The 27,626-nt window shown below is 40.2% G+C and overlaps 1 protein-coding gene across 3 annotated transcripts in view; it reads left to right on the forward strand.

The window, feature by feature from the left end:
- Window positions 1-323: 323 nt before the first annotated feature.
- The window catches only part of GAB3 (GRB2 associated binding protein 3), an 80,038-nt gene continuing 52,735 nt past the window's right edge, over window positions 324-27,626 (forward strand). For all 3 annotated transcript variants that reach the window (XM_057495821.1, XM_036923541.2, XM_036923542.2), the window contains exon 1: window positions 324-541. In XM_057495821.1, coding sequence (XP_057351804.1) covers window positions 470-541 — 72 coding nt within the window. In that variant the 5' untranslated portion in view covers window positions 324-469. The remainder of the gene's footprint in view (window positions 542-27,626) is intronic.

Consider the following 27,626-nt stretch of genomic DNA (forward strand, 5'->3'; position numbering starts at 1 on the left):
ACCTTTCAAATTCGGCCGGTTCGGGTTCCGGAGGACGTTCCAACAGTTTTGCAGCCGCGCTTATCGCCGGAGACAATGGTCTTGGGGGAGGGGCCGAGAGCGCCCTTCCTCCGCCGGCGGCTGAGTGCGGCTGCCAAGTCCGAGGGAGCTGCCCCGCCTCCTCCCCGCTGTCCCGCTCGCAGGTGCGGGGCCTCGGCTGGGCTGCGGGGGCTCGGAGGCCGGGGAGCAGCCCTGCTGCTCTGACTCGAAGGGGCTTCCCGGGCCCCGCCGCCCGCCTCTCGCGCCGGCTCAGCCGCGGGCAGTGGCGCCCGTCCTCCCAGGGGGCCGCGGCGGCCGGAGGCGGGGGTCGCGCGGCCGCTCGGGGCGGCGCTGGGCGGGCGGTGCTGGGCCCGCCCCGCCGGCATCCCCGGCCCGACTTCCTCCTGCCTCGGCCGGCCCAGCTGGAGGAAGCGGCGGTGGCGGCGCGACCATGAGCGCGGGCGACGCGGTGTGCACAGGCTGGCTCGTCAAGTCGCCCCCCGAGAGGAAGCTGCAGCGTTACGTGAGTACCGCCTGCGCCCCTCGGGGACTCGCGCGCCGGAGACTTGGCTGCCGGCGGGGTTGACAGCCAGGACGAAGTCGCCCCGTCGAGACCGCTCGCCGCTGCGCGCAGCAGCCGGGCGGGACCCGGGGGCCCTGCCCCGCCGCTGGCCCTCGAGGTGCAAGAGCGGCCAGGGAGACGTGGCGAAAGCGGGGCTGGCCCAGAGCCCCGTGCCTGGCGAGGAGGGCAGGGCAGGGCAGCGCAGGGGAGAGGGCAGGGGGCTGCGGGACGGGGCCTTCCCGGACCAGGCGGGCAGGGAGGCTCCAGCACTGCCCTGGGTCCGCCAGGAGTACTCTCTCGTGTGCCTGTCCTTGGACAGTGCAGTCTGGAGCCTTCCACAGACTGCACCTTGTTTCTCCTGGTGTCGCTTCTCAGCTTTTACCTTATGCCGACACCATCAGGAACGAAGGACTTGTGCCAGTGTGAACTAAGGGACGCTGGGAAGCGCACATCTGCCTGCACGACCCATTACCCTGGGAAATGTACTACCGACAGCTCAAATGTTTCTGAGCTCCATCAGTCCCCTCAGGATCGGGTCTTAAAACATTCCGCCCAAAGACCTGATTGTTACAGAGAGTTCCGCAGACATTAAGAAGAGTCACTCCAGCCCTCAGGGAGTTAGTTGCATATAAATAGATAGTAGGGCTTGATTTTTTTAGGCTGGGAGTAGCTTGATGGATCCACGTTGTTCTTAATTCCTGTTTTTTCGGCAAACGCTGAGCACAAGGGTAGGAAAAGAAAGGCACCCACGTGGGCCCTTCTACAGAACAGCCCACCCCCAAAGGGCGGTGCTCTTGGGGAGAGCATGCTCCCAAACTGCTGTGCACCTCTAGGCCAAAGTTCACCACTGTTTCTGTTCCCACATTTATGAGGCACATTCTGCGTGAAAGTGGAGAAGGTGGGATAGTAAGAAGACTTTACTTCCACAATGTGTAAATACTTTCACATGATGGGACAGGAGCTTTTCCTGACCATACAGATACTCGGGGCCCCTTTCCCCATGTACTCTGGACTACGCAGGATCACTCTCATAGGACTCTCTGGGAAGATTTTTGTTTTTTCTGGTGAGCAAAATTTTACATGCACATTATGCTACTTACCATGGAGGTGTCAGAGGTCTATACATAGTGACAATTTTCAGAGTAACTGCCAGTGTGTCCCTTCATCATTCTTTTTGAGTCCCTAAGTCTGTAAACACAAGGTACAATGAAGTGCTTTGAAGACGTCTTGATACTCAAAGGAGGTGAGGGAAAAAAACCCACTCGCCATGATCTGCACGGGTGGGTAAGGGTTTGTTGCACAGGGGTACTTGCAAGGACAGTGCAAAGTGGCTTTCCTTGTTGCCCTGTGGAATGTGAGACATTTTCAGGGTTCACCAGATATTTGCAGAGTGGCACTCACTTTTCAGTAGATAACTCAGAAAGATGGTGCATCTGGAGGGCAAAGTTTGTGGCAGATTTTTTTCCCAATCCTGTTTTGTTTCTTGTTCCGACCACACTGGTTTAGTAAAGTTTTTAGCACTTCATCAACCTTGAAAAGTCATGGGTGTTATATACCTATTACCATACATGGTTCATTCTTTTTTGGTGACAGGAAAGTCTGGCAAGTGTGAACTTTGCACTAACACGTGTGTAGGACGTGCAGTGGTACAGTGGTGATGACAGCAGTTGAAGAGACGAGAGTACCTAGATGTCATCTTGCCAACACTCCAAGACATAAACCTTGAACTTTTGGTCCATGGTTGGTTGGGAACTTTTTCTGAGGGTCATAGTCATTTAGACAGTCAATGCTCTTGTTGAAAGGTGTTGCTGAAACACATGACAAAAACCGTTTCTTCTCATTTCTAAGTTCTGCAGGAATCCTTTGGTGCCACTAGATGGCAACCACATGTCAGTTCAATGGGGCACAGACCTGGCTATTAATCACCTTAAACACAGTTCTTGGCAGGAAGTTTTTCCTTCTGCCCTTTAAATTGAGCGCCAATTCTGACCCAGGCTTTGAGTCACGGGGCTAGATAGACAGACAAGACTTAATGCCTGTCCTTTAGAAGTCCATGGTCTAACGTTTGTAGTGTGAGATGTTACAGGGCAGTAGTCATTTGTTAGCACTGCCAGGCCAACTAGCAACACTCCATTGTTTGTTGTTAGATTACAAATGGAAGCTGAATCTGGTTTTAGGGTAAATATTTCAGTCCAAGGTAAGCTTGTACTTCATCCTCCTGAGTCCATGAGCCAAGGCAAGAAGAAAGTTATTTTTATCATTGCTCTTTTAAAAGATAGTTGATTGCTTTCTTTTGTAATTGTTGTTTCACAAATAATATAAGGATATATTCTGGTAAAAAATGAAATGATCTAGGAATGAATAGAATAAAAAGTGAAAGGCCCCCTTTAACTCTCCTCCACATCTAACCCTTTCTGTGTACCCCTCCTCCCTGCACTTCCCTTCCTACAGATAACTGTTGTTACCATTTTGGTGAGTATCATTCTAGAAAAATTTCTACTGAAGATAAAGTTGTGTTTTTGCACAAATGAGAACATACTGTACAAATTGTCCTGTGATTTGCTTTCAAAAACTAAAATAAAAAACAGGATTTGTAACAATCCTGGACATCTTTCCAGGTTAGTATATACAGACTTCATTCTTTTAAGCCATTGCCTAATATTCCTTGTAACAGATGTAACACTTTAACAATTTCTTTGTTGAGCATTTGTGTTGCTTTTATTTTCTCTGTTTTAAAGAATGCTGTAACAGCAGTAATAATAAAATTATAAATAATAATTCACATTTATTGAATGGTTGTATGTGCCAGGCACTAAACTAAGGACTTGACTTGTTCATTTAGTCTTCAAAATGTACTGTTTTCATCTTTGGATGCAAGTTGAATATATAATTTGCAAATGTTTTCTACTAGTCTATAGTTTGACTTTTCATTCTCTTTTACAGTATCATTTGTGGAACAAAAATTTTAATGTTTTGATTAAATCCAATTCATCAATTTTTCTTTTATGGATCATGCTTTTAGTATCAAATCTAAGAACTCTTCACCTAACCCTCAATCTTGAAGATTTTCTCTCCTGTTTTTTTTTCTAAAGGTTTTATAGTTTTACATTTTATATTTAGATCAGTGATCTATTTGAGTTAAATTTTGTAAAAGGTGTGAGGTTATGCTGTGGTTCATTGTCTTGCAAACTGATTCCATTTGTTCCAGTACCATAGATTGTCCTTACTGAATTACTTTTGCAACTTTGTTAAAAATCGATTGGTCATATTTATATAGGTCTATTTCTGTGTTCTCTAGTCTCTTCCATTGATACTTGTTTATCTTTATGCTAATAGCATGCTGTTTTGATAGCAATAGCTTTACAACAATTCTTGAAATTAGGCAGTTTTAGCCTCCAAATTTGTTTTTCTTTTCAGAGTTGTTTCTTTTCAGGCTATTCTAGGTCCTTTGCCTATCCATATCAGTTTTAGAATTAGTTTGTCAATTGACTTTTGCACATTAACCTTGCATCCTGCAATCTTGCTAAACTCACTTATTTGTTCTAGTAGTCTTGTTTCTAGTTAGAACCGGCTGTTCTATCAATGTTACATAGAAATGATGAGAGCAGACGTCCTAGACTTTTTCCTGATACTAGGGGAAAAACATTTCGTCTTTCACCTTTTAAGTATGTTAGCTGTAGGCTTTTTGTGACAGTGCCTTTTATCAAGTCAAGGAAGTACCCTTGTATTGCTACTTTGCTGAGATTTTTTTTTTTGTGAACTGGATTTTGTTAAATGCCTTTCCTGAATCTATAAAAGTAATAGTATGCTTTTTCTTTTTTTTGTCTGTGACTCTGGTAAATTATTCTGATTGATTTTTGCATGTTAAGCCAGCCTTGAACTCCTGGCATAAACTTCACTTGGTTGTGATATTTCATCCTTTTCATATATTGCTGGATTTAATTTGCTAATATCTTGCTAAGGATATTTGTGTCCTTGTCCGTGAGTGATATTGGTCTATGATTTTCCTTTTTTGTACTGTTGTCTTTGTCTGGTTTTGATATTAACATAATGCTAGCCTCATAAAATGAATTAGGAAGTGTTCCCCCCTCTTCTATTTTCTGAAAGATATACTATAGAACTGGTATTCCTTCTTCCCTAAATGTTTGGCAAAATTCACTGTTGAAGCCATCTGGTCCTGGACTTTCTGTGGGATGGTTAAGTACAAATTCTATTTCTTTAACAGAAATAGGGCTATTCAGGTTATGCACGTCTTCTTGAATGAACTTTGGTAGTTGATGTTTTTCAAGGATTTTCTCTTCTCTATTTCATCCAAGTTCTTGAATTTATTGCCATAAATTTGTTCATTATATTCCTATTATCCTTTTAATGTCTGTAGAATCTGTAGTCATAATCCTTTTTCATTTATGATTTTGTAATTTATTTTATCTCTATTTTTTCCTGATTAGACGGGCTAGAGTATTATCAGTTTTACTGATATTTTCTATGAGCATGCCTTTGGTGTCGTTGGTCTTCTCTATTGTTTTTTTGCTGTCAATTTCATTGATTTATCCTCTTATCTTTACTATTTATTTTCCTCTGATTGCTTTGGTTTTAGTTTTATTTCTTCTTTATCTAGTTTCTTAAGGCAGAAGCTTAATTACTTACTTGAGATCTTAATATTTTCTAATATAAGCATTTAATGTTGTAAACTTCCCTCTAAGCATTGCTTTAGGTGCATGCCACAAAGCTTGATATGCTGTGTTTCACTTTCATTCATTTCAAAATATTCCTTAATATCCCACTGAGATTCCTTCTTTGATCCAAGGATTGTTTAGAAGTTTTTCCAAATAGTGGAGAATTTTCTAGATACCATTCTGTATTTTTCTAGTTAAATTCCATTATGATCTAACAGCAAACTCTGTATGAGTTCTGTTCTTTAAAATTTGTTAAGTTTATATTATGGCCCACAAAGTAGTTTCATTTGGTGAATATTACATCTGCACTTGAAAAAAAAACATGTCTTCTTTTCTTGTTGGGTAGAGTTTTCTGTAAATGCAAATTAGGTCATGTTAGTTGATAGTGTTCTTCAGTTCTTTTATATCCTTACTATTTTTCTGCTTACTTTTACTATTAATTATTGAGAGAGGAGTGTGAAAGTTTCCGTCTGTAACTGAATTTGTCTGTTTCTCCTTTTGGTTCTATTTCTTTTTGCTTTGTGTATTTTGATGCTCTACTGTTAATTGGATGCATTTAGAATTATGTTTTCTTGGAGAATTGACTCATTTTTCATTATTTAATGTTTCTCTTTATTCCTGATGCTATTCCTTGTTCTGAAGTCTACTTTTTCTTATATAACTATCCCAGGTTTTTTTGGACATGTGTTTGCATGGGATCTTTTTCCATTCTTTTCTTTACTTCTAACCTGTCTGTGTCTATATTTAACATGAATTTCTTATATGCACCAGATAGTTGGGTCTTGCTTTTTTATGCAGTCCTGTGCTCTTTAATTGTTATATGTAGTTCATTCACATAAAATGTGGTCACTAAAATGTTTGGATTAAAGTCTACAGTATTGCTTGCTGTTTTCTGTTTGTCCTATCTATTCTTTGTTTCTTCTGTCTTCTGTTTCTGCCTTCCCTTGGGTTAATTGAACCTTTTTTATTCCATTTTATCCCCACTATTAACTTATCAATAATAACTTTTTAGGGGCATTATGATTAGCACACATAATGTGGGGGGGAGCACGGGGAAGGCAGTATAACAGAGAAGACAAAAAGTGATTCTATAGCATCTTACTACGCTGATGTACGGTGACTATAATGGGGTATGTGGTGGGGACTTGATAATGGGGGGAATCTAGTAACCACAGTGTTGCTCATGTAAGTGTATATTAATGATACCAAACAAATAAAAAATAAATAAATAAAACAAAATTAATTAATTAAAAATAATAACTTTTTAAATTTTAGTAGTTGCCCTAGGGTATAAAATATACATCTTTAATTAATTAGTTCTCCTTTAAATAAATAATATACCACTTCATGAGCCTTATAGCAGTATATTCACAATTCTGTACTTACATTCTCTGTGCTGTTGTTGTCATTGCATTTTATTCTGACATAAGCTGTAAATACATGATATGTTGTTAATAAATTTAGACAACCAGTTATTTTTTTTAATTATTTTATTTTTATTTTTTTATTTTGGTATCATTAATCTACAATTACATGAAGAACATTATGTTTACTAGGCTCCCCCCTTCACCAAGTCCCCCACACATACCCCTTCACAGTCGACAACCAGTTATCTTTTCAAGCAGTTAAAACAAAGGAGAAAAATTCAAGTTTGTTTGCCTTTATTTATTCCACATCTGTTTAGCACTCTTCATTTCTCTGTGGTGATTCAAGTTTCTGTCTGGTGTCATATTCCTTCTGCCTAAAGATCTTCCTTTAACATTTTATGTAGTTTATATCTGCTGTTGGATTCTCTCAGTTGCGTTTGTCTGAGATGTTTATTCTCCCTCATGTTTGAAAAATATTTTTTTTTTGAAAAATATTTTCACTGAAATTCTGGGTTCACGATTTTTTTTCTTTCAACACCTTAAAGATGTCTCTCCTCTGTCTGTCTTCTGTCTTCAGATTCTTCTAGTGATAACTTCTATTTAGGGCCGAAGCTGCTTGCCAGAGCTGCTTTCTAGTGTCTGCATGACGTTGAACTTTAGATTTTGTATTTTCAGTCTACCGTCTTGCTAATTGTCTCATTTATTCTTTTTTTCATTTCTTTTCTTATTTACCCTGTTTCGGATTAATTAATTTTTTACAAAATTCCATTTTTATCTTCTTTGTTGGCTATGCGTCTGTGTTTTTTAACAGTGGTTGCTTTAGGGGTTTAGTGTATATCTCTAACTGGTCACAGTCTACCTTAAACTAATATATCATTTCCTGTATGGAAGAAGAAACTTACCATATACCATCTGTCAAACTTTGTGCTACTGTTGTCATGCATTTTATTTCTATGTGAATAGTTGCTGCTTGAAATTGTCCCACAGCTCATTGATGCTGCACTTTTCTTATTCTTCAGTATTTTTTTCTCTGTTGTTGTGGGTGGTCTGTTGCTTGGTCTTTCAAGTTCAGTGATTTTTTTATTCCATGTCTAATCTGCTGTTAATTCCATCCAATATATTTTTCATCTTTAGAAGTTGAGTTTGTGTCTTTGTTTTCTTTTGTGTCTCTCTTTAATATGCTGATGTTTTCCTCTACCTACTTGAGCATGTGGAGTATATTTATAACTGTCTTACTGTCCTTGTCTACTGATGAAAAGTGCAGCAACTTCTCTTCCACATTGGAGGGAATAGCATGCTTCAAATCATTGTGCCCTAGAAACTTTATTTATGGGCCAGGCTCCTGAAACTTGTAGAAAGAGCTTCATACTTTATGGTGTGCATTGTCTTACTAAACAAAGATATTCTTTACTTTGTACTCAACAGGTCTAATCAGCACGATGTCATTAATTTAGTGGGCCATTGTGATGTTCTGTGAGACATTAAGGCAATCATTTTCTCTGTGGTCTGCATTGTGGCAGAGAGCAGCAAACCTTTCATAGCTGTGAGGCAAGATCGTAAAGATGTACTGGTTGTTTCTGCTGATACTTGCAAGTTGACAGAGAGTTAAAAGCATCTGCCAGATCAATAGCTGAATACCAGATGCCAGGGCTGTGTTGATTTAATCTAGTGAAGAGACTGTCTCGAAGAGCAGCTGTAATTGGTATCAGCATTGAATTAAATTTCTGATAATACATTCTCTAAGATCCATCTACCTTATGCAGCAGCCAAACAGGCATGTTAAATGGGGATGTGGTTGGAATCACTGCCACTGCATCTTTCAAGTCTTTGATGGTGGCTAATCTCTGTAATTCCCCTATGTGTGCAGTATTGCTTTTGAATTACTGTAACGGTCATGAGTGTGGGGTGTTCCAGTTACTTTGGCTGTTCCTACCATCACATTCATCACTCTGGACCAGAACGCTCATGCGGGGGTTTGATTGGTTGCCAGGGATGTCTGTCCCAATTACACATTCAAGAACTGGATAAATGGCCATAGACCTACTGGGCCCACTCTGTGATGGAGTTAAGTTAAAACTGCATTTATCAACTAGCCTCCCTAAAATACTCTTTCAGGAGATCTAATGGAGATGGGTAAGTGAAGAGTCACACATGGGAACTCCACTAGACTTTTCTGTCTTTCTATGCCTTTGTATTTGTCCTTCTACATAACGACAAGGAAATTCTGATATCTCAACCTCACTAAGTGTAACTATGTTTAGTCCATGTTTCAGTCGGGTAAACTTAGAACACTCTAAATGCTTGAGCTAACACATTAAATGTAGAATTTCTGGTGAGTGCACCCATATCAGTATATTTAGCTTGATCCAGTATTTTATTCTGTCTTCCTTGGCCCAACATCCTTAGAACACATTTTCACACATTCTAATGGTTTTTAAAGACAGCTTTGTTGGGGCACACACAGACAGACACATATACACTCATGCAAGTAGCATTGGCACTGCTTTAGTGGCACTACACAAATTCTGTTACATTCTGTTTTCATTTCTGTTCACTTCAAGGTATCTTCTAATTTCCCTTGTTATTTCTTCTGTGACCCATGTTTTATTTAATGTCTGAATATATTTAATTTAATGGAAGTGTGTTGTTTAATGTCCAAATATATTTCCATTTTTGAATTCTAACTTCATTGTGGTTAGACAATATACTTTGCATGATTTCAGTTCTTGTAAATTTGTTCACACTTGACCTAGCATGTGGTTTATCTTGGTAAATGTTCTGTGTGCACTTGAAGGTGCATTTTGTTGTTGTTGGGTGGAGCACTTTATAAATATCAATTAGGTCAAGTTGGTTGACCATGTTGTTCATTTCTCTATCCTTGTTGATGTTCTGTCTTTATGTTTTACCAATTAATGAAAGAAGGGTATTGAAATTATGACTCTAATTGTGGATTTGTCTATTTCTCCTTGGTATTTTCTCAGTTTTTGACTCGTATTTTTTGAAGCTCTGTTGAGTTGTACACATTTAGGGTTGTTATTTTATCTTGATGAATTAACCCCTCTATCATGAAATGACCTTATTTATTCCTAGCACTCTTCTTTGCTCTAAATTTGATTTTTCTGATATTCAGGGTCATTGTGAGGGTTTATTTTCTAGGACTATTTCTGGCACCAAACACTGTATCAGTCAGGTTCTAGACAGGACAACAGAAGCCACAGTAGGTATTTGACAGAGATGATTCAATATAGGGTGTGGTTTACATGTATAAGAAGACTGAAAGAGCAAAAGGGGGCATTCAGATATGAATAACTACAGAGATCAGCTACTATTACAAGAACTCAGGCATAAAAGTGAAGGTTGGCATGACTAGAAACTAGGAGGTTGGAGGAGGGGTACCTGTAGCCATTCATCTGTTGCTTCTGATGGAGAAGGTACTATGAAGTTAGTGCTGGTACGTTTGAGGCAACCTGATGAAGCTGGAAGCTGGAGCTGGTGCTGTCTCCTGCCACTGGAGGGATGCTGAGAGTCCCTTCTCCCTTCTTCCTGCCTTGCCATTTTTTGCCAGTGTTTCCCATTAGCAGAACCCAACAGGAAGAAAGCCAGCAACAGGGTTTGAGAAATGTGGTTGGTAGAGTCCCAGTCTCAGAATCGGAAGAGAGTGTAGAGGGGTGGTCTTGGGGTTGAGAAACAGTAGATAATAAACAACTGGAATAGTCTGGATCTATTCTCCAGTATTTCCCATCTTTTCTTTATATATATTATCATTCTGTCCTTTTGGTCAGTGTTTGGAGAGACTTTCTCAGGTGAAGCTTTCAGCTCACTGACTTTGTAAAGTGCTGTTCAGCTTGTTGATTGGTAGTCATCCTTTTAATTTCTAAAACCTGCTTCCTTTTCACATCAGCCTGCCCATCTTTTCTGGAAATGAAACCTCTTGTGAGAACTTTCCCTAGCATATGTATCATATCCTGGTGTGCTCCCTCACATCTATACAGATATTTAGGGGAACAGGGTTCTAGAAAGAGGGAACAGAAAGTGTAAAGGCCCTGAGGCAGAAGGAATAGATTTGCTGTATTTGAAGAGGAGCTTTTTTGAATTTGCTTTTGTATTCTTCAAATGCTTGATGATTCTTGGTTGTCTGCTCATGGTTGTGTCTAAGGGTCTAGACCAGTGATTCTCAGTGGGGGTGAGACTTAATCTTCAAGGTAGGGATGTGATATTTAGCAAAAAGTAAAAGTGGTTAAATTTGCATCTCAGATAGTAAACACAATTTAGAAAATATATATAAGTATGCCCACTTTATCCCCAGGAGACATTTGGCAATATCTGGAGACATTTTTGCTGTGACAGCTAGTGGGGAGGATGCTTCTGGCATCTAGAGAGTAGAGCCCAGGGATGCTGCTGAAGATCCTGCAGTGCACAGGGCGGCCCCCACATCAGAGTCATCTGGCCCAAACTGTCATGAGTGCGGAGAGTGAGAAATTTTGTTTCAGTTTGAATAGTGAATTTCTTACACTGAAATGAGGATCCTGTTGACAAGTACCTGTTTCAATTATAGGAGCTTATTTCTTGTTATGGGGAAGAGGAAGGCTGGGACCTCGGTTGGCTAGTTTGTCTTCTGTGCATAGCTCTCATAGCAACTAGAAATCTCTATACATAGGATCACCACCACCATGAGTCCCATCTACTCTGGTACCTTGTGTCTTGTGAGCTCAGTTCCATGATGCACACAGGAAAAAGAAAATTATGGGTTTTGTCTGATTTTTCTTGTCAGGGTAGAAGGGATATTCTTTGCAACTTTCTACATTCTAGGCAGAAATGGTAACCCCTTCTAGTTCTTGTTTGAGTTAATTAACTCTTACTATTTTATTTCTTGGTATTTATTAATTTCTGTTCTTAGTTTTTGACATTTACGTGATCTCAGCCTCTGAGCTATATGTAGAAGATGTGTTGGAAGTTTCAGATTTACACAGCCATCATTACCAAGGCTGGTTTCATTTTTTCTTTAATGTTTATTTCTCTAGTTCAGTTGGTATTTCTATTAGTGTAAGGTGAGGGGATAACTTTATTTTACAAATAGTTAACTGATCCAGCACTATTTGTTGTAGTCCTTCCTCTATACATATTTTGTATATATGTTGCCAGAGACAGTGTATTTTTTTCTTACAATTTTTAAAATTAAGGTATCATTGATATACACTCTTGTCAAGGTTTCACATGAAAAACAATGTGATTACTACATTCACCCGTATTATCAAGTCCTCCCCATACCCCATTGCAGTCACTGCCCATCAGTTTAGTAAGGTGCCACACAGTCACTACTTAAGACAGTGTATTTTTAAGGAATATATACACATGATTCAAAATCAAAGCATATTGAAGTACAACGGTGAAAAGTAAATTTCCCTCCTTCCCATTTCTCCCAGCCACTCAGTTTCTCTCTCCAGGTGCACTTACTGAAACCAGCTTCTTAATATTCCCTCCCGATATACTATACAAGCATATTTTTTGCATAAATGGTAGAATACTATACTCACTGTTTTATAATCCCCTTTCTTAACATGTATTTTGGGGATTGTTCCATATTAGCACATATAAATGTTTCTCATTATCTTTTTTTTATTAAGGTATTATTGATATACACTCTTATGAATGTTTCACATGAAAAACAATGTGATTACTACACTCACCCTTATTATCAAGTTCCCCCCACACCCCAGTGCAGTCACTGTCCATCAGTGTAGTAAGATGCCAGAGTCACTAGTTGTCTTCTCTGTGCTGCACTGTCTTCCCCTTGACCCCACACACCAAGTGTACTAAACATAATACTTCTCAATCCCCTTCTCCCACCCTCCCCACCCGCCCTTGTTTCTCAGTATCTATAACAGCATTATAATTTTTCACTGTATGACAGTGTCATGATAGGCCTTTTCTCATTCCCAGTTTCATGCTGCTATAAACAAAGCTGCAGTGAATATCTTTGTACATACGTCTTTGTGGTCATGTGCAATTATGCTTGTAAACAATTCTTAGAAGTGGAATTGCTGAGTCACAGTGTATGTGCATGTGAGTGTAAAACGCCAATAGATACCAAATTGTCTGAAGTGTCTGTCCATTTTCCACTCCCTGTGCATTAAAGTCCTTGTTCCTCTGCAACCCTGCAAATGTTTTTGATCTTTGCAAAGTCAATAGTTGATAAATGGTATTTTGTTCTAATTAAATTTCTTGTGTAGTGAGGTTGAGCATCCTTTCATATGTAAAAGCAATTTATATTCTGTTTCTATAACATGATCTTAACAGCACCCTACATCTTAAATCCTTAGTTGGGTCTCTTTTGGGTAGTCTTGTTCACTTGATTTTCTTGTCAATTCTTAGCCTTTGTCTCAGTTTTAGAACTGTTATTAAATAAATAATTTAAAAAATTTGAAACATGTAAATAAATATAGCATATCAATAATCATCAGGGAAATGCAGATCAAAACCACAGTGAGCTATCACCTCCCACCAGTCAGAGGGCTAGTATGGACAAGACAAGCAATGACAAGTGTGGGCCAGGACGTGGGGAAAAGGGAGCCCCCATGCACTGCTGGTGGGCGTGTAAGCTGTATAGCCACTGTGGAAAGCAGTATGGAGGTTCCTCTAAATACTAAAAATAGAATACCGTGGGATCCAGCAACTACACTTCTGAATATTTATCTAAAGGAAATGAAAACACTTATTCAAAAAGGTATCACACCCTGATGTTCTTGTAGCATTATTTACAATAGCCAAGACATGGAAGCAACCTAAGTGCCCATCGATGGATGAATGGATAGAGACAGTGTGATGTACATAAATGTGTGAATACTGTGAAAGCCATAAAAAAGAGGGAAATCCTGCCATTTGGGATACCGTGGATGGACCTAGAGGGTATTATGCTAAGTGAAATAAGCCAGTCAGAGGTAGACAAATACATCTGAGCTCATTTATATGTGGAATGTAAAACAAACAACCGCCCCCTGCCGTGAGTTAGAGATACAAAGAGATTGGTGATTGCCAGAGGTGGGAGTTGGTGGTGGTGGTGGTGGGGGCAAAATCCGTGAAGGTTGTTTAAAAGGTACAAACTTCCAGTTATAAAATAAGTCCTGAGGGTGTAATGGACAGCATCATGACTATAGTTAGTAATACTGAATTATGTATTTGAAAGTTGCTGAGAGGGTAGATCTTAAAAGTTTCTAAAAAAATATTATTCAAGAATCCTCTCTGTATCAGTGCCCAGAGATGTTCATCATTTTTGACAGCTGTATAATAATTCTGTTGTGTCGCTATATCATGTTTGCATTTCTACCAGCAGGCCATACTGATGTAAAATAGTGCTTTGCCAACAGAATGTGTTGTCAAACTTTGGGATTTTTGCCATCTGATAGATGAAAAGTGATATTTCTGTGTAGTTTCAATTTGCAGTATTTTTATTCAGAGGGAGGTGGAACATTTATCTGTTTTCCTATGACCTGTGTGCTATTCTTCCACTGTTATTCTTTTTAGTCTCAATTTCTATGAGGTGATAAGTCCTTTGTGAGAGCAATTGTTTTTTTACCCAGTTTATCTTTTTTTGACTTTGCTTATGTTATTTGTATGCAAAAAAATTATATCTAGTAAAATATGTCAGTATTTTCTTTTATAGCTTCTGGATACACAGATTAGGAAGGTCTTTTGCACTTCCTGGTTTTATAGGAATCCACCTGTACTTTCTTCTGGTGCTTGTATGGTTTTATTTTTTTTTGAGAGGGCATCTCTCATATTTATTGATCATATGGTTGTTAGCAACAATAAAATTCTGTATAGGGGACTCAATGTACAATCATTAATCAACCCCAAGCCTAATTCTCAACAGTCTCCAATCTTCTGAAGCATAACGAACAAGTTTTTACATGGTGAACAAGTTCTTACATAGTGAATAAGTTCTTTCATGGTGAACAGTGCAAGGGCAGTCATCACAGAAACTTTCGGTTTTGATTACGCATTATGAACTATAAACAATCAGGTCAATTATGATTATTCGTTTGATTTTTATACTTGATTTACATGTGAATCCCACATTTCTCCCTTATTATTATTATTATTGTTATTATTATTTTTTTAAATAAAATGCTGAAGTGGTAGGTAGATGCAAGATAAAGGTAGAAAACATAGTTTAGTGCTGTAAGAGGGCAAATGTAGATGATCAGGTGTGTGCGTATAGACTAAGTATTAATCCAAGCTAGACAAGGGCAACAAAACATCCATGGATGCAGAAGATTTCTCTCAAAACAGGGGGGGTGAGGTTCTAAGCCTCACCTCTGTTGATCCCCAATTTCTCACCTGATGGCCCCCCTGCGACTGTGCCTGTCTTAGGTTGTTCCTCCCTTGAGGAATCTTACCCGTCTCTGGCTAACCAGTCATCTTCTGGAGCCGTACAGGGGAAATGTAAAGTTGGTAAGTGAGAGAGAAGCAATATTGTTTGAAAAGGTTAGCTTTTTACTTTTTTGCAGATTTATGCCCTGTGGCTTCTATGCCCAGCATTTGTCTTGAGGTATCTTTACCACTTGGAAGAATTATGATACTCGGTAATTTCGATATGAGGCACGAATTCTACTTAGGGGTTGTAATTAAGAAGGAAGAAGAGAAGCTATAGAAATAGCAGATGGAAGAAAACGTGGGAAGATTGATTATTTCTTTGACATATCTTCTTGTAGTGTAACATAAGCATGTATAGGTTTTAAATTACTAATTAAATTGCGTGCACACATTAACATAATAGGAATACAGCTACATAACCAAAGCAGTGTATGGTTTTATTTTTTATATTTAAGTTTTTAAACTGATTTTTTTCAGATCCATTTTATTGACATATAGTTGATATACAGTATTATGATTTTCAGGTGTACAATGTAGTGATTTGAAAGTTATCGACATTATGAAATACTCTTCCCAATAAATGTAGTTACCATCTGTCACTCTACAAAGATACTACAATATTATTGACTGTATTCCCTATGCTGTGCTTTTCATCCCTGTGACTTACTTATTTTATAATTGGAAATTTTTCCCGCTCTCTCCCCTTCATCTATTTCTCCTGTCCCCACATCCTTCTCCCCGATGGCAACCACCAGTCTGTTCTCTGTGTTTATGGATCTGTTTCTGTTTTGTTTGTTTGTATGTTTTATTTTTTTACATTGCACATATGAGTAAAATCATCCAGTATTTGTCTTTCTCCGTCTGACTTACTTCACTTTGCATAATACACTCAAGGTCCATCCATGTTGTCGCAAATGATAGGATTTCCTTCTTTTTTATGGCCGAGTAATATCCCACTGTGTACATGTACCTCATCTTCATTTATTGATGGACACTTAGGTTGGTCTCATTATCTTGGCTGTTGTAAACAATGTGGCAATAAACAGATGCGTACATCTTTTTGAATTAGTGTTTTTGTTTTCTTTGTATAAATACACAGAAGTGGAGTTGCTGGATCCTATGTTATTTCTATTTTTAGATTTTTGAGGAACCTCCACACTGATTTCCATAGTGGCTGCACCGGTTTACATGCCTGGCAGCAGTGTAGAAGGATTCCCTTTTCTCCATATCCTCGCCAACACTGGTTATTTTTTTGTCTTTGGATATTGGCCAGTCTGACTGGTGTGAGGTGATATCTCACTGTGGTTTTGATTTGCATTTCCCTGATGATTAGTGATGTGGAGCATCTTTTCATGTGACTGTTGGCCATTTGTATTTGTTCTTTGGAGAAGTGTCTGTTTAGGTCTTCTGCCTATTTTTTAATTGGCTTTTTTTTTTTGGCATTGAAGCATATGAGTTCATTATATATTTTGGATATTAACCCGTTATCTAATATATGATTTGCAAATATATTGTCCCATTCTGTAGGATGCTTTTTCATTTTGTTGATGGTTTCCATCACCTTAGAGGAGCTTTTTAGTTGGTTTAGATTTGTAATCCATTTGGAGTTTATTCTGGTGCAGATGTAAGGCATAGATCCCAATTTATTTTTTTTCCGAAAATGGCTGTATGGATGTCCTAGCACTAGGTGTTAGGAAGTTCATCTGTACCTTCACTGTTTTGAGATGCTGTCCTTTGTTGTCATAATATGAAATTCCCATGTTTATTTCTGGGTTTTCTGTTCTCTTCCAGTTTTGTCTATCTACCCACATGCCGTTAATTACACTGTTTTAATTACAGAGGCTTTATAGTTTACTTTAATACTGGTATGGCTAGTCCTCCTGTATTGTTTTTTTTATAGTTTTCCTAGCTGTTTTTTATTTTTATTTTCCCATCTGAACTTTAAAATCAGCTTCATGAGAAGCATAGCCAGTTGGTGGGTCATCTGGATGTATTTGGACAGGCTCCATAGAACCTCTGTGCCTTGAAGTGGTTTTTTGTAGCGAAGAGGAGAGAGAAATTTATCTGCTGGTTCTCTTATGGCTCCTGTCTCTCATTGTCCTTCTGGGCAGACACTGGGAAAGCCAGATCCCATTCCCATAGTTAGTGGCACTTCTGAATCCAGAAGTGGTGGAACTAAAGCATTTGAGGGCTCATTTGGGTTGGACCTGGGCATAGGAGCTGCATAGAAGCTACTCCAGAGGCCAGCGTTTATCCAGGGAGGATGAACTAGGCAGTATGGGAGAGACTTTCCTCAGAGGCCATGGCCGTCTACTAGACGAGAGGGCAAGGCCTGCAAGGCAGGTGGGGTCAGATTCATCTGGGGATGCACAAAATTAGGTCCAGTGTAATTTCTACATAGTAATATTCTACCCTCTTACCTATGAATTCTCTTTTTTTGTAGCTGTTTTTTGATTGATTCTTTGGGGTTTTCTGGATATAGTCATCTCATGTGAAATAGAGTTTTGTAATTCTTAATGTATTTCATTTTTTTTCTGTCTTGTCCAGATGTGTTGGTTAATACTCTAGTGTGAAGCAGTACTATTGATAAATGGGCAGTCTGATTTGATGTTATTTTACAGGCATGCCTTCAATGTTTTCCTAGTAAGAAAGATATTAAAACTTTATACCAAGTGAACAGCTTCCCATTTCCTCCTCCTTGTGTCCTCTGGCATGCCTTTCTACTTTTTGCTTCTGTGAGTTTTCTGTGTCTTAGATTCCTCATATAAGTGGAATCATGCAGTGTTTGTCATTCTGTGTCTGGCTTATTTTACTTAGTATATGTCCCCAGGTTTGTCCATGTTGTTACAGATTTCAGGATTTCATTCTTTTTTTTAAGGCTGAATGATATTTCATTGTAGGGATACATTACATTTTCTTCATTCATTCATCCATTGTTGAACACTTAGTTTCCCTATGTTGACTAATGTGAAAAGGGCTGCAGTGAATGCACAGGGGAGTACAGCACTCCCTGCTGGCGATCCTGTTTCAGTTGTTGGAGTATACAGCCATATGTGGCATGGCTGGATCTTACTCTGGTGTAGTTTCAGAACTGCAAGGTAAGTTAGTCCTAGAGATCTGTTGTGCAGCATTGTGCCTGTAGTTGACAATATCGTATTATGCTCTTAAGTAGTTTTGAGGACAGTAGATCTTATGTAAGGATTCCTGTATTACAGATTTGTTCTTTTTAAAATCAAAAATGATCATTGAAGTTTATCAGAAAGTTTTTCTGCATTTCTAGTGATGATCATATGATTTTTTCATTACATGTAGCAAAGCAATGAATTCTGTTATCTAATTCTGAACCATCTTTACATTTCTGGAATAAAGCTCAGCTGGATAAGGTATATATTTTTTTGTGTTGCTGAATGATACATGCTAATATTTTATATTTGATTTTACATCAGTATGCACAAGCGAGATGGGTCTTTGGCTTTATTATTCCTGTATGGTCTTCAGTGGATTTTTGCATAAGCATTATCCTTGATTGATATACAGGTTTGGAAGTTTCCTGTATTTTAGAATATTTTAAGTAGCATTGGAATTAATGGCAGAATTTTGTCAGAATTCCCTTCTAAATTGTATCTCATGCTTTTTTTTGTAAGTTTAGATCTTTGTTAATGCTCTCATTTCTTCTGTGGAAATTGATGCGTTTAGTCTGTCTCTCCCTGAATCAGTTTTGTAAATTATACTTGTTCTGGAAAGGTATCTTTTATCCTGGTTATCGAAGTTAACTATGTATAATTTTACAGAATAGTTCTTATGGTTTTTAACTTTGTTTTTACTCTTTTGAGAAGTATTTCTTCCTTGTCATTGTGAATTTGGTTTGGTTAGCTGGTGGTTTTTCTATTTTATTGTATATATGAGGCAACTTAGACTGACCACCTACTCTGTGCAGATGTTGTACTAGTCAGAGTTTTAATTTGTAAGCAACAGGATTGACTCTGACTGACTGAAGCAGAAAAGAAGCTTTATCAAAATGATATTGGGTAGCTCATAGAAATGTTGAACAGGCTGGAGAGCCAGCTTTGAGGTTAAACAGCCAGGAAAAACCCCAAACCACAGCTCAGACCTAGTTCTGGTGAGAAATCCACTGCTGCTGCTGCCTACATGCTCCTCCTCTCATGATGCCACTTTTCTAAGAGTGTGTAAGCCCTGAATTAAACTGTCAAGTTACTACCACCAACACATCCCAGATAAAATAGTAGGCAAAAGAAAGAGGGAGATACAGAAAATGAATAACATGCTAACATGCCATAGCAAGGCAGAACGTAGCTGTGCTTCCTCTTGCCCTTGATTTGTGTTCTCCTTTTGCTCAGCCAGTGCCTCAGCTGATAGGATTCTTTACCTGGTGATGTGACCTAAACTTCCTTCCTGAGGAGTCTGACTCTTTCTTGGGCCTGTCGGTGGGTTTTAGGGTCTTTGAGTTTGTCATCCTTTTTCTTTATGACTTCCAGCACATTTAGAAGCAAATGCCTACCTTGGAGTCCTAGACTGCCTCGTGGCGCTCTCCTCATCCCACCCCCAGAAAGCCCTTATTTTCAGTGGGCACATCATTTCAGGTAACTAGATGACATTTAATTAGGTGGCTAACACAAATACTGTTGTGTAGTCTCCAGAAGCAATTTGAACCTAAACTGTCAGGGAAGACTATCAGACTCTATACTCTACCTGTAACAGAGACTGGAAAGGGTATTAATGGAAAAGCAGCAGAAGGGGAAAATGTGAGAATAATTTTACAGAACCGATCCATGGGACTTGTGATGGCTTCATTAAAGGGGACCTGACAGAGAGGGGACATTCAGAAAAGTGATTGGCAGCCCCAGTTGATTGGAAGGAATAGGAACAGCAGTCTCATTAAATGCTGGCCAGACTGTTGACGGCTCATTTCTTATCTGGACACTTCTAGTGACAGGAAAAGGGTTACATAACATGCTCCCCAAAGAACTGTGTCATAGCTCTCACTGTGACTGTTGAATACACAGAACACATCCATTCCTTTTCACCATGAGAGCCCTGCACATACCCAGTGTAAAGGGTGTCAGTTGATGAAGCCATTCCCTCTGGGTTCCTGCACCCTCCTGGTATGCCTCTTGGGAACCAGTGCCAGAACTGAATCAGCTCCTCCATCCTGAGAGTGTCCAGAGCAGAGCAGAGCAGAGCAGAGCAGGATGGTCACTCCTAGTCTGGATGCTGTGCTTCTGAGAAGGCAGCTGGAGAGCCCAGCAGCTCTGTTCTGGCAGCCATACCACACCGCTGACTCACACTGAGCTTCCTGTCAAGTAAACTTAGTTATCCTCTGCACTTTTGCTAAACTGTCTTTTCCCCAGGCTCTTATGCTGTTGCTCTTTTCTTTTTCTGGTACATTTTTTCTTTTCTTACTGAAGTACAGATCACATGCAATCTTATAATGGTATCAGGTTTACAACATAATGATTCACCATTCATAGACATTCCAAAATGATCACCCCAAGAACTCCAGTTACTGTTAGTCACCATACAAATCTGCACTTTTTTTCTTGGGCTCACAACTTTTAAGATTTACTTTCTTTCCACCTTACAATTTTTCAATACAGTATTATTGACTGTAGTCACCATGCTGTACATTATATCATCATAACTAGTATTTTGTTTTGTTTAAGCCCAGGAACTGGACCTTATGTTTATTACTCCTAAGTGTCATCTTTTTGTTTGCACTTGGTCCTTCATGCTAGTCTGTCAAGATCTTGTTGGGCCCTGCCATGTCATGCACACACTCTGAGAGGGAGCATGGGAAAAGAGACCTTAGTTGGATGGCAACTCCTTGGCAGCTGGCAAGTTCAGCCTAGGCCAGACTGAGTTTGAGGTGACTGTGGGAGGGACATGCAACAGTCACTTGGATAAATTTGTCCAGAGCTCAGGGGTGGGAGCTGGGCCCAAGACAGAGATTTGGCGGTCACTGGTGTATAGGTAGTAGTCACAGTCGTGGGGCTGCATGAGATTACCAGTGAGTATATGGTAAGGAAGAAGGAAAAAGACGTAGGCGTGAACTTTGGGAGATACCCACAGAGGTTAAGAGGAGAGCACTGCTCAAGGTCAGCGTGTGCACAGGGAGTGCTGGGCAGCCCTCCTTCCCTCCAGGGCTCTGGCAGAGCACACAGGAAGGACTAGGAGCCCAAGACAAGGCGGATGGATGTAAAACAGCTGTTTCATTGCTGAAACAAGCTGAGGAACACAAAGCTACTTGGGACTGAAGTCCACAGTGGGGCTTCCTACTTTTTCTGGTGAAGCTGATTACCAGTATTAGCTGTTTAGGAAGAACTGGGTAGGGAGGACAGTAGAAGTGCAGCAGTGGAAGAGAAGAGGGATGAGATGGTGGTGGAGGGCAAAGGAGATGGAAGTATTATATTCATTTGCAGTGTAATCAGGAATCAAGTGGTGCAGGCTACCAGATGTAGGCATAGTAGAGAAAGAAATACAGCCAAGTGGTGAACAAGAAGGTACCAAAGTAAGCAGCTTTCCAAAAGGATAGCAGGATCTTCAGGACCTGAAGTATTTGTTGTCTTTTTTTGTTTGTTTTTGTTTTAATTTTTTATTAAGGTATTATTGATATACATGCTTATGAGGGTTTCACTTGAAAAAACAATGTGGTTACTACATTTACCCATATTATCAAGTCCCCACCCACACCCCAATGCAGTCAGTGTCCATCAGTGCAGCAAGTTGCCACAGATCCACTATGTGCCTTCTCTGTGCTACACTGTTCTCCCTGTGACCCCCCACACCATGTGTACTAAACATAATACCCCTCAATGCTCTTCTCCCTCCCTCCCCACCTGCCCTTCCACACTCCTCCCCTTTGGTAACCACTAGTCCCTTCTTGGAGTCTGTGAGTCTGCTGCTATTTTGTTCCTTCAGTTTTCCTTCATAGTTATACTCCACAAATGAGGGAAATCATTTGGCATTGAAGTATCTGTTTTCAATGACTTGTGCTCACAGGTATTTGTGAGATTCAGCATACAGGGCACTGGATAGAAATCTTAACAGGAAAAGCCCCGTCAAAGCCCTTTCCACAATTCTGCAGAATGTAAGTACCCACTTTTTAGAACATGGTCAAGAGCCTATCAGTCCAGCTTAAACCTTTGTCATGAATCTGATAGAAGCTTCTAAGAAACTGTCAGGAGAATGACAACTGTTAGCCCCAAAACATACACCACAGAAAAGCAAAAAGAAAACTCCAATTCTAGCATTTGTTCTTTTTTAAATTGGACATTGACAGCTCCCACCACCACCGTGCCTCTGGGCCCACCTGCCTCTAGATTATAGTATTCAACGTTAGTTTCTGAGATGAACAAAATGACTCTATTACCCCTCTCAATAGAATGCATGACCTTCATAGGTGGTATTCTTGTCCTTCCATCAAGAGGGAAATCATATTTGGTTGTCTTATTGTGATGTTTAGCTGTCACTGATGTTTAATGCCCTAAGTGATTACTTCATTAAGGATTACAAGTGGTGATATTCTATTTCTCCTTAAGGGAGTAGTGCATCTTGTCATAGTCATTGGTCATCAGAGGCTTCTGAGCACAGAAATAGCATGAGTTGCCTGAATTTTAATAGGATCATTCTGGCAACTGGTGGAGAATAGACCATAGGACAAGGGCAGAAACAAAACAGGCGAGAAGGTATAGTGGTGATCCAGGTGAAACACAATGATGCTTCTCACTAGGGAGGGGGCAGTGGAATGGAGTATATTCTGAAAGTTGAACCAGCAGGATTTTTGGACGGATTGCTTTTTCTGTACAAGAACCAAAAAAGGAGTCAAGAATTTCAGGGTGTTTTGGCCTGAGCACCTGGAGGGCTAAGTTACCACATACTGAGATTTGCAATCCTGTGGAAAGAACTGGTTTCAGGAGACCCAGATTGCCCGAAGGGCTACATGATAGAAAGATCTCTTGTGAATGGCCTCTGCTCAATTTGGGTTTTGAAAAGTTGGTTTTGTTTTGGAATTACAAACTTTACTCTTCATTTCACTTATAATGAGATAAGGGAAATGGAAACTCAGAGAATCACAACACAGGAGAGACTGAGGTTTCCAAGGTAGGATGGAGGCGCACATGAGTGCAGTTTGCATATTCATACCATCATGTACTCAACCTTCTCACACTCCCTCCTCAGGCCCTGGCCTTGCCTCTCTTGTGTCTAGCATGCTGTGGTGTGATGATTTGTGTGACTTACTCATATCTGTAGCCCCAGCACTCAGCAAAGCCTTTCACTAGAGACTTTCTTCTGTTCCAGTAACTCAGCTGATTTTGCCTTCTTCACAAATAAGAATTTTGCCTTGCTTTCCATGGAGATAAAGGCTGTGCTGTTAGTTACTAAGAGGCTGCAGCAGCGACTAAGGGGACAGCAGCTAGGTCCCCTAATGGGCTGCTTTGTTGTTCCCTCCCAGGCCTCCTTTGTGGTAGTTGTATCGGTTCATCACCACCAGTTCCTATTGCACAAGAAGCAAGTCTGTTACATTGTGGCTTTCAGTGCTGACAAGAATTAGTGCTCTGCTGTCTTTTTGTATGAGAACAGTGTGATTAGAACTTAGTTAAACTCAAGTGTAAGTAGTCATTTGACCCTACTGGAATTTTTACCTCAAATGAGAATTCTAACATTGCCTTGCCAAAAGGAAGCACATTTTCAAAGTCTCAGACCCTGAAATGTTATCCTGGTCAATATTATAAAGTAAATGTGAGAGAAATGAAATGTGTCATCAGATAATTACTTCTAAGATGCTTGACTCAGAGAGTTTTAATATTTGACATCTTTTGATCTTTAAAGAACAAACAAACTCATACTCTTCAAACTATTAAGACACAGAAAAAGATGCAAACTTCTTCAGTAACCCTGCTACCAAGTTAAGTAAGGAGATTACAGTACAAAAAAGAAAACTAGATCAAGCTCACTTAATATAGATAGGTATGAGAAACTAATCCCAGGCATGTTATATTTAAATGTAAGAAAATGAAGTCCAATTACTGGAAGAGAATGTTGTACAATGTCAATCTGATCTTGGGGTAGGAAAAACTTTTCTAAATATGATAGCAGAGGGAAAAGATATAAAGGAAAAGACTGAGATTTTTGCTAGATGAAAATAAAACTTTTGTTCATTCATTCCTTCATTTAGTCAGGCCTTCAGATACTTAGTGAGCATCTCCTACATGCAAAGCACTATTTTAGGCATTACGTACTAATTCAGATACAATATAAACTGATAAGGCAAATGAGAAAGTGAAAAATTTTTGTGTCTTATGTGGAAGTTCATATCTTCCACCCCTATGAATAATCCTTATCCTTAGAAAAAGATCAGCATCCCAGTTGAAAAATGGGCAAATTCTACAAACAACAGTTTACAGAAAAAGGCCCAAGAAAGGACAAACAAGACACATAAGCAACAGAATCCAACCTCATTAGACATCACACAAATGTAAATTTTTTTTATGCTCTAACAACTGCTTTATTTGCATTTCCCATTTTGATGTGTAATATTTTTTGTTATTGTTCTATTTAAAATATTTTCTATCTCCCATATGATTTCTTCTTTGATCTGTGAACTAGTTTTTGTAAATTTTTATTTATTTTTTGTTTTGGTATCATTAATGTACAGTTACATGGGCAACATTATGGATACTAGACTCCCCCCATCATCAAGTCCCCCCCACATACCCCATTACAGTCACTGTCCATCAGCATAGTAAGATGCTATAGAGTCACTACTTGTCTTCTGTGTTGTACTGCCTTCCCCATGCCCCCCTACATTATGTATGCTAATCATTAATGCCCCTTAATCTCCTTATCCCTCCCTTCCCACCCACCCTCCCCAGTCCCTTTCCCTTTGGTAACTGTTAGTCCATTCTTGGGTTCTGTGAGTCTGCTGCTGTTTTGTTCCTTCAGTTTATTCTTTGTTCTTATGCTCCACAGATGAGTGAAATCATTTGATACTTGTCTTTCTCCACCTGTCTTATTTCACTGAGCATAATACCCTCTAGCTCCATCCATGTTGCTGCAAGTGGTAGGATTTGTTTTCTTCTTATGGCTGAATAGTATTCCATTGTGTATATGTACCACATCTTCTCTATCCATTCATCTACTGATGGACACTTAGGTTGCTTCCATTTCTTGGCAGTTGTAAATAGTGCTGCAATAAACATGGGGGTGCATATGTCTTTTTCAAACTGGGCTGCTGCATTCTTAGGGTAAATTCCTAGGAGTGGAATTCCTGGGTCAAATGGTAAAACAAATGTAAATTTAAACAAGACACTCTTTCTTTGACCTGTGTGACTGCCTGAGCTTCTAAAAATGTTTCTGGGAAAGCTGGCAGAAAGAATTGAAAGTGAGAGTGTTGTTGTGTATGAGCAAGCTTGCTCTGGACCAGTGCTCATCAGTTCACTCAACAAACATTTCTGAACCCTGACTTGCACATGTGTTCCTGGGGGAAAGGAAGGGCATCTGGGTCAGCAGTGAGGAGGCCAAGGGAGTTTTCCTTGAACTGTAAACAAGAAAGGATGTGCTTTGAGCCAAGCAAGTAGTGAAATCAAGTTGAAACTGAGAATGTTCTTTGCTTCTCTGGGTACCAGGGAATAAGAGGGCAGCTGCAGCCAGACTCCCTCTGGGGTCTTAGCTTCTCCCATGCTGAGACAGGCAGTTCAGTAAACACTGGTGCCCTGTGGTCTCCTGGGCACAGTAGCTTCTACTGATTCACAGTTACATGCTGGCCTTAGGCAAGTTCTTTCCCCTCTGTGCACCTTGGTTTCCTCATGTGTGTACCTCATAGGTCCTGTGTACAGGTCTTTCTGTTACTCTGGAGACAGCACCTCATACCTGTGTGCTCAGCTTGAGCAGTGGGGAATTCCCATAGGAGACACCCATGGCTGTAAGAATAACCTTTCTTCCATTCTGAATTATAGTGAAATATATCCAATATAATGATCATTTTAACCATTTGTATGTGCAGTGGCATTAAATACATCGTGTAAGCATCACCACTGTCTGTACCCAGCACTTTGGCATGAGGGTCATTTTACTCTAATGTGTCCATGCCTTTGCAGGTACCCTGCTTGCAAGAGCCTCCCCTCAGTTTTTCTGGTCTGGTGAGCTCAGCTCAGGTATAACTTCCCCATATGGTACCTTCCCCGAACCTCCCTGCAGACTTGATTGCCTCCTTTGTGTTTTCATCCCACCCCAGGCTCTTAATCTATCACAGAACTTCCTAGAATAACTGTTTATTCCTGACTTGGTTTTAGCCCACTGTTCCAACCCATCATTTTGCATCCTGAGCCTGGTACTGAACATATTGGTAACCTTCCCAGGTTCATAACACCTGCAAGGTTTATTAATTGGTCTTAATGGCCTCTAAGATTCTGCCACACAAGGAATAATGAGAAACTAGCCAGGACATTCAGTGGCGCTTAGGTTGACAATATATGAGGAAGGTCAAGTCCATGTCATGTTGTGTGGCACACTTATCTCTGCTGAACATTCCTCCTCGGGATTCCTCCTTCCAAGACCCATCACACTGTAGAGCTATAGGGATTTTCTGCCTCTGTTGACAAGCCATGGAAGCTGATCCTGTGGGCCAGGCCATCTCCAGGACAATCACAGGAAGTTACTCTGTGCCTGGGACAAGTCCTACCTCTATCTGGCAGCAAGCAGAAGGTTACAGGCCATCAGGCTGAGGGTCACCAGCAATCCCAGGCCTGGTGGCGCTGAGCCAGGACAGAGAGGAGCAGTATAACCTGCTCCTGGAAATTCCCAACCCAGTGCCCTTGAGTCCCATGGCTTTTGTGGTCTCCTTTCATGAGGAAGTAGAAGGCAGAGGGGCACTCTGGAATAAAGCACAGTAGAAAATAGACCATTAGCCAGAATTCTGTTTCTTCAGTGATGTTTACCTTTTGCAGTACATACATGCACCCCAGACTTCCTGAGCATTTTCAAGGTTAAACCAGTGGGAAGAGAATGGGAGCTAGGCTTATTAGAGAATCTCCAAGTTGTTACCAAATGCTTCCTTTCATCTCATGTTCTGGGACCATATTCAAGACACCTGGGGGCCTTACAAATGGCAGTCTGTGATTGAGTTGTTAGGTTTTGTACACACTAGCTAGCGTTTACCAAGTACATGTCAGTGGCAACATGACAACAAGAAAAACAGTCAGCGGGGGGACCTGTTGAGAGCCAAAGGAACAGGGATGAGGAAGCATCTAAAAGGAAATGATAAGTCAGTCAGCCAGACAAGAGCAAGTCTTAATCCTCTTTCTTTTCTTTCCTTGTGGCTTCTGGACACCAGAGAAGAATGTTTCTGTATGAAGGGACAGACAGGGTGTGGATAAAGTGAAGGTTCCTGTGACCAGGATTCTCACCTGGCCCTGGCTGGCTAGCTCACTACACGTGTGTGGGCAATGCGTTGTTATTGATTCTATATAAAGGGCCCTGCCCAGTGCTCTGGGCAACATGGTGGCACAGATGCAAGGCTGCAGGAGAGCAGAGCAGAGGCTGGAGTGGTGGGAGCGCCGAGAACAGAGGCCCAGAGCACGGCTCTGTGGGATGGCTGTGCGGGATGGCTGTGCA

Source organism: Manis pentadactyla, chromosome X, assembly GCF_030020395.1.
Source record: "Manis pentadactyla isolate mManPen7 chromosome X, mManPen7.hap1, whole genome shotgun sequence".
In the NCBI taxonomy this organism is placed as follows: Eukaryota; Metazoa; Chordata; class Mammalia; order Pholidota; family Manidae; genus Manis; species Manis pentadactyla.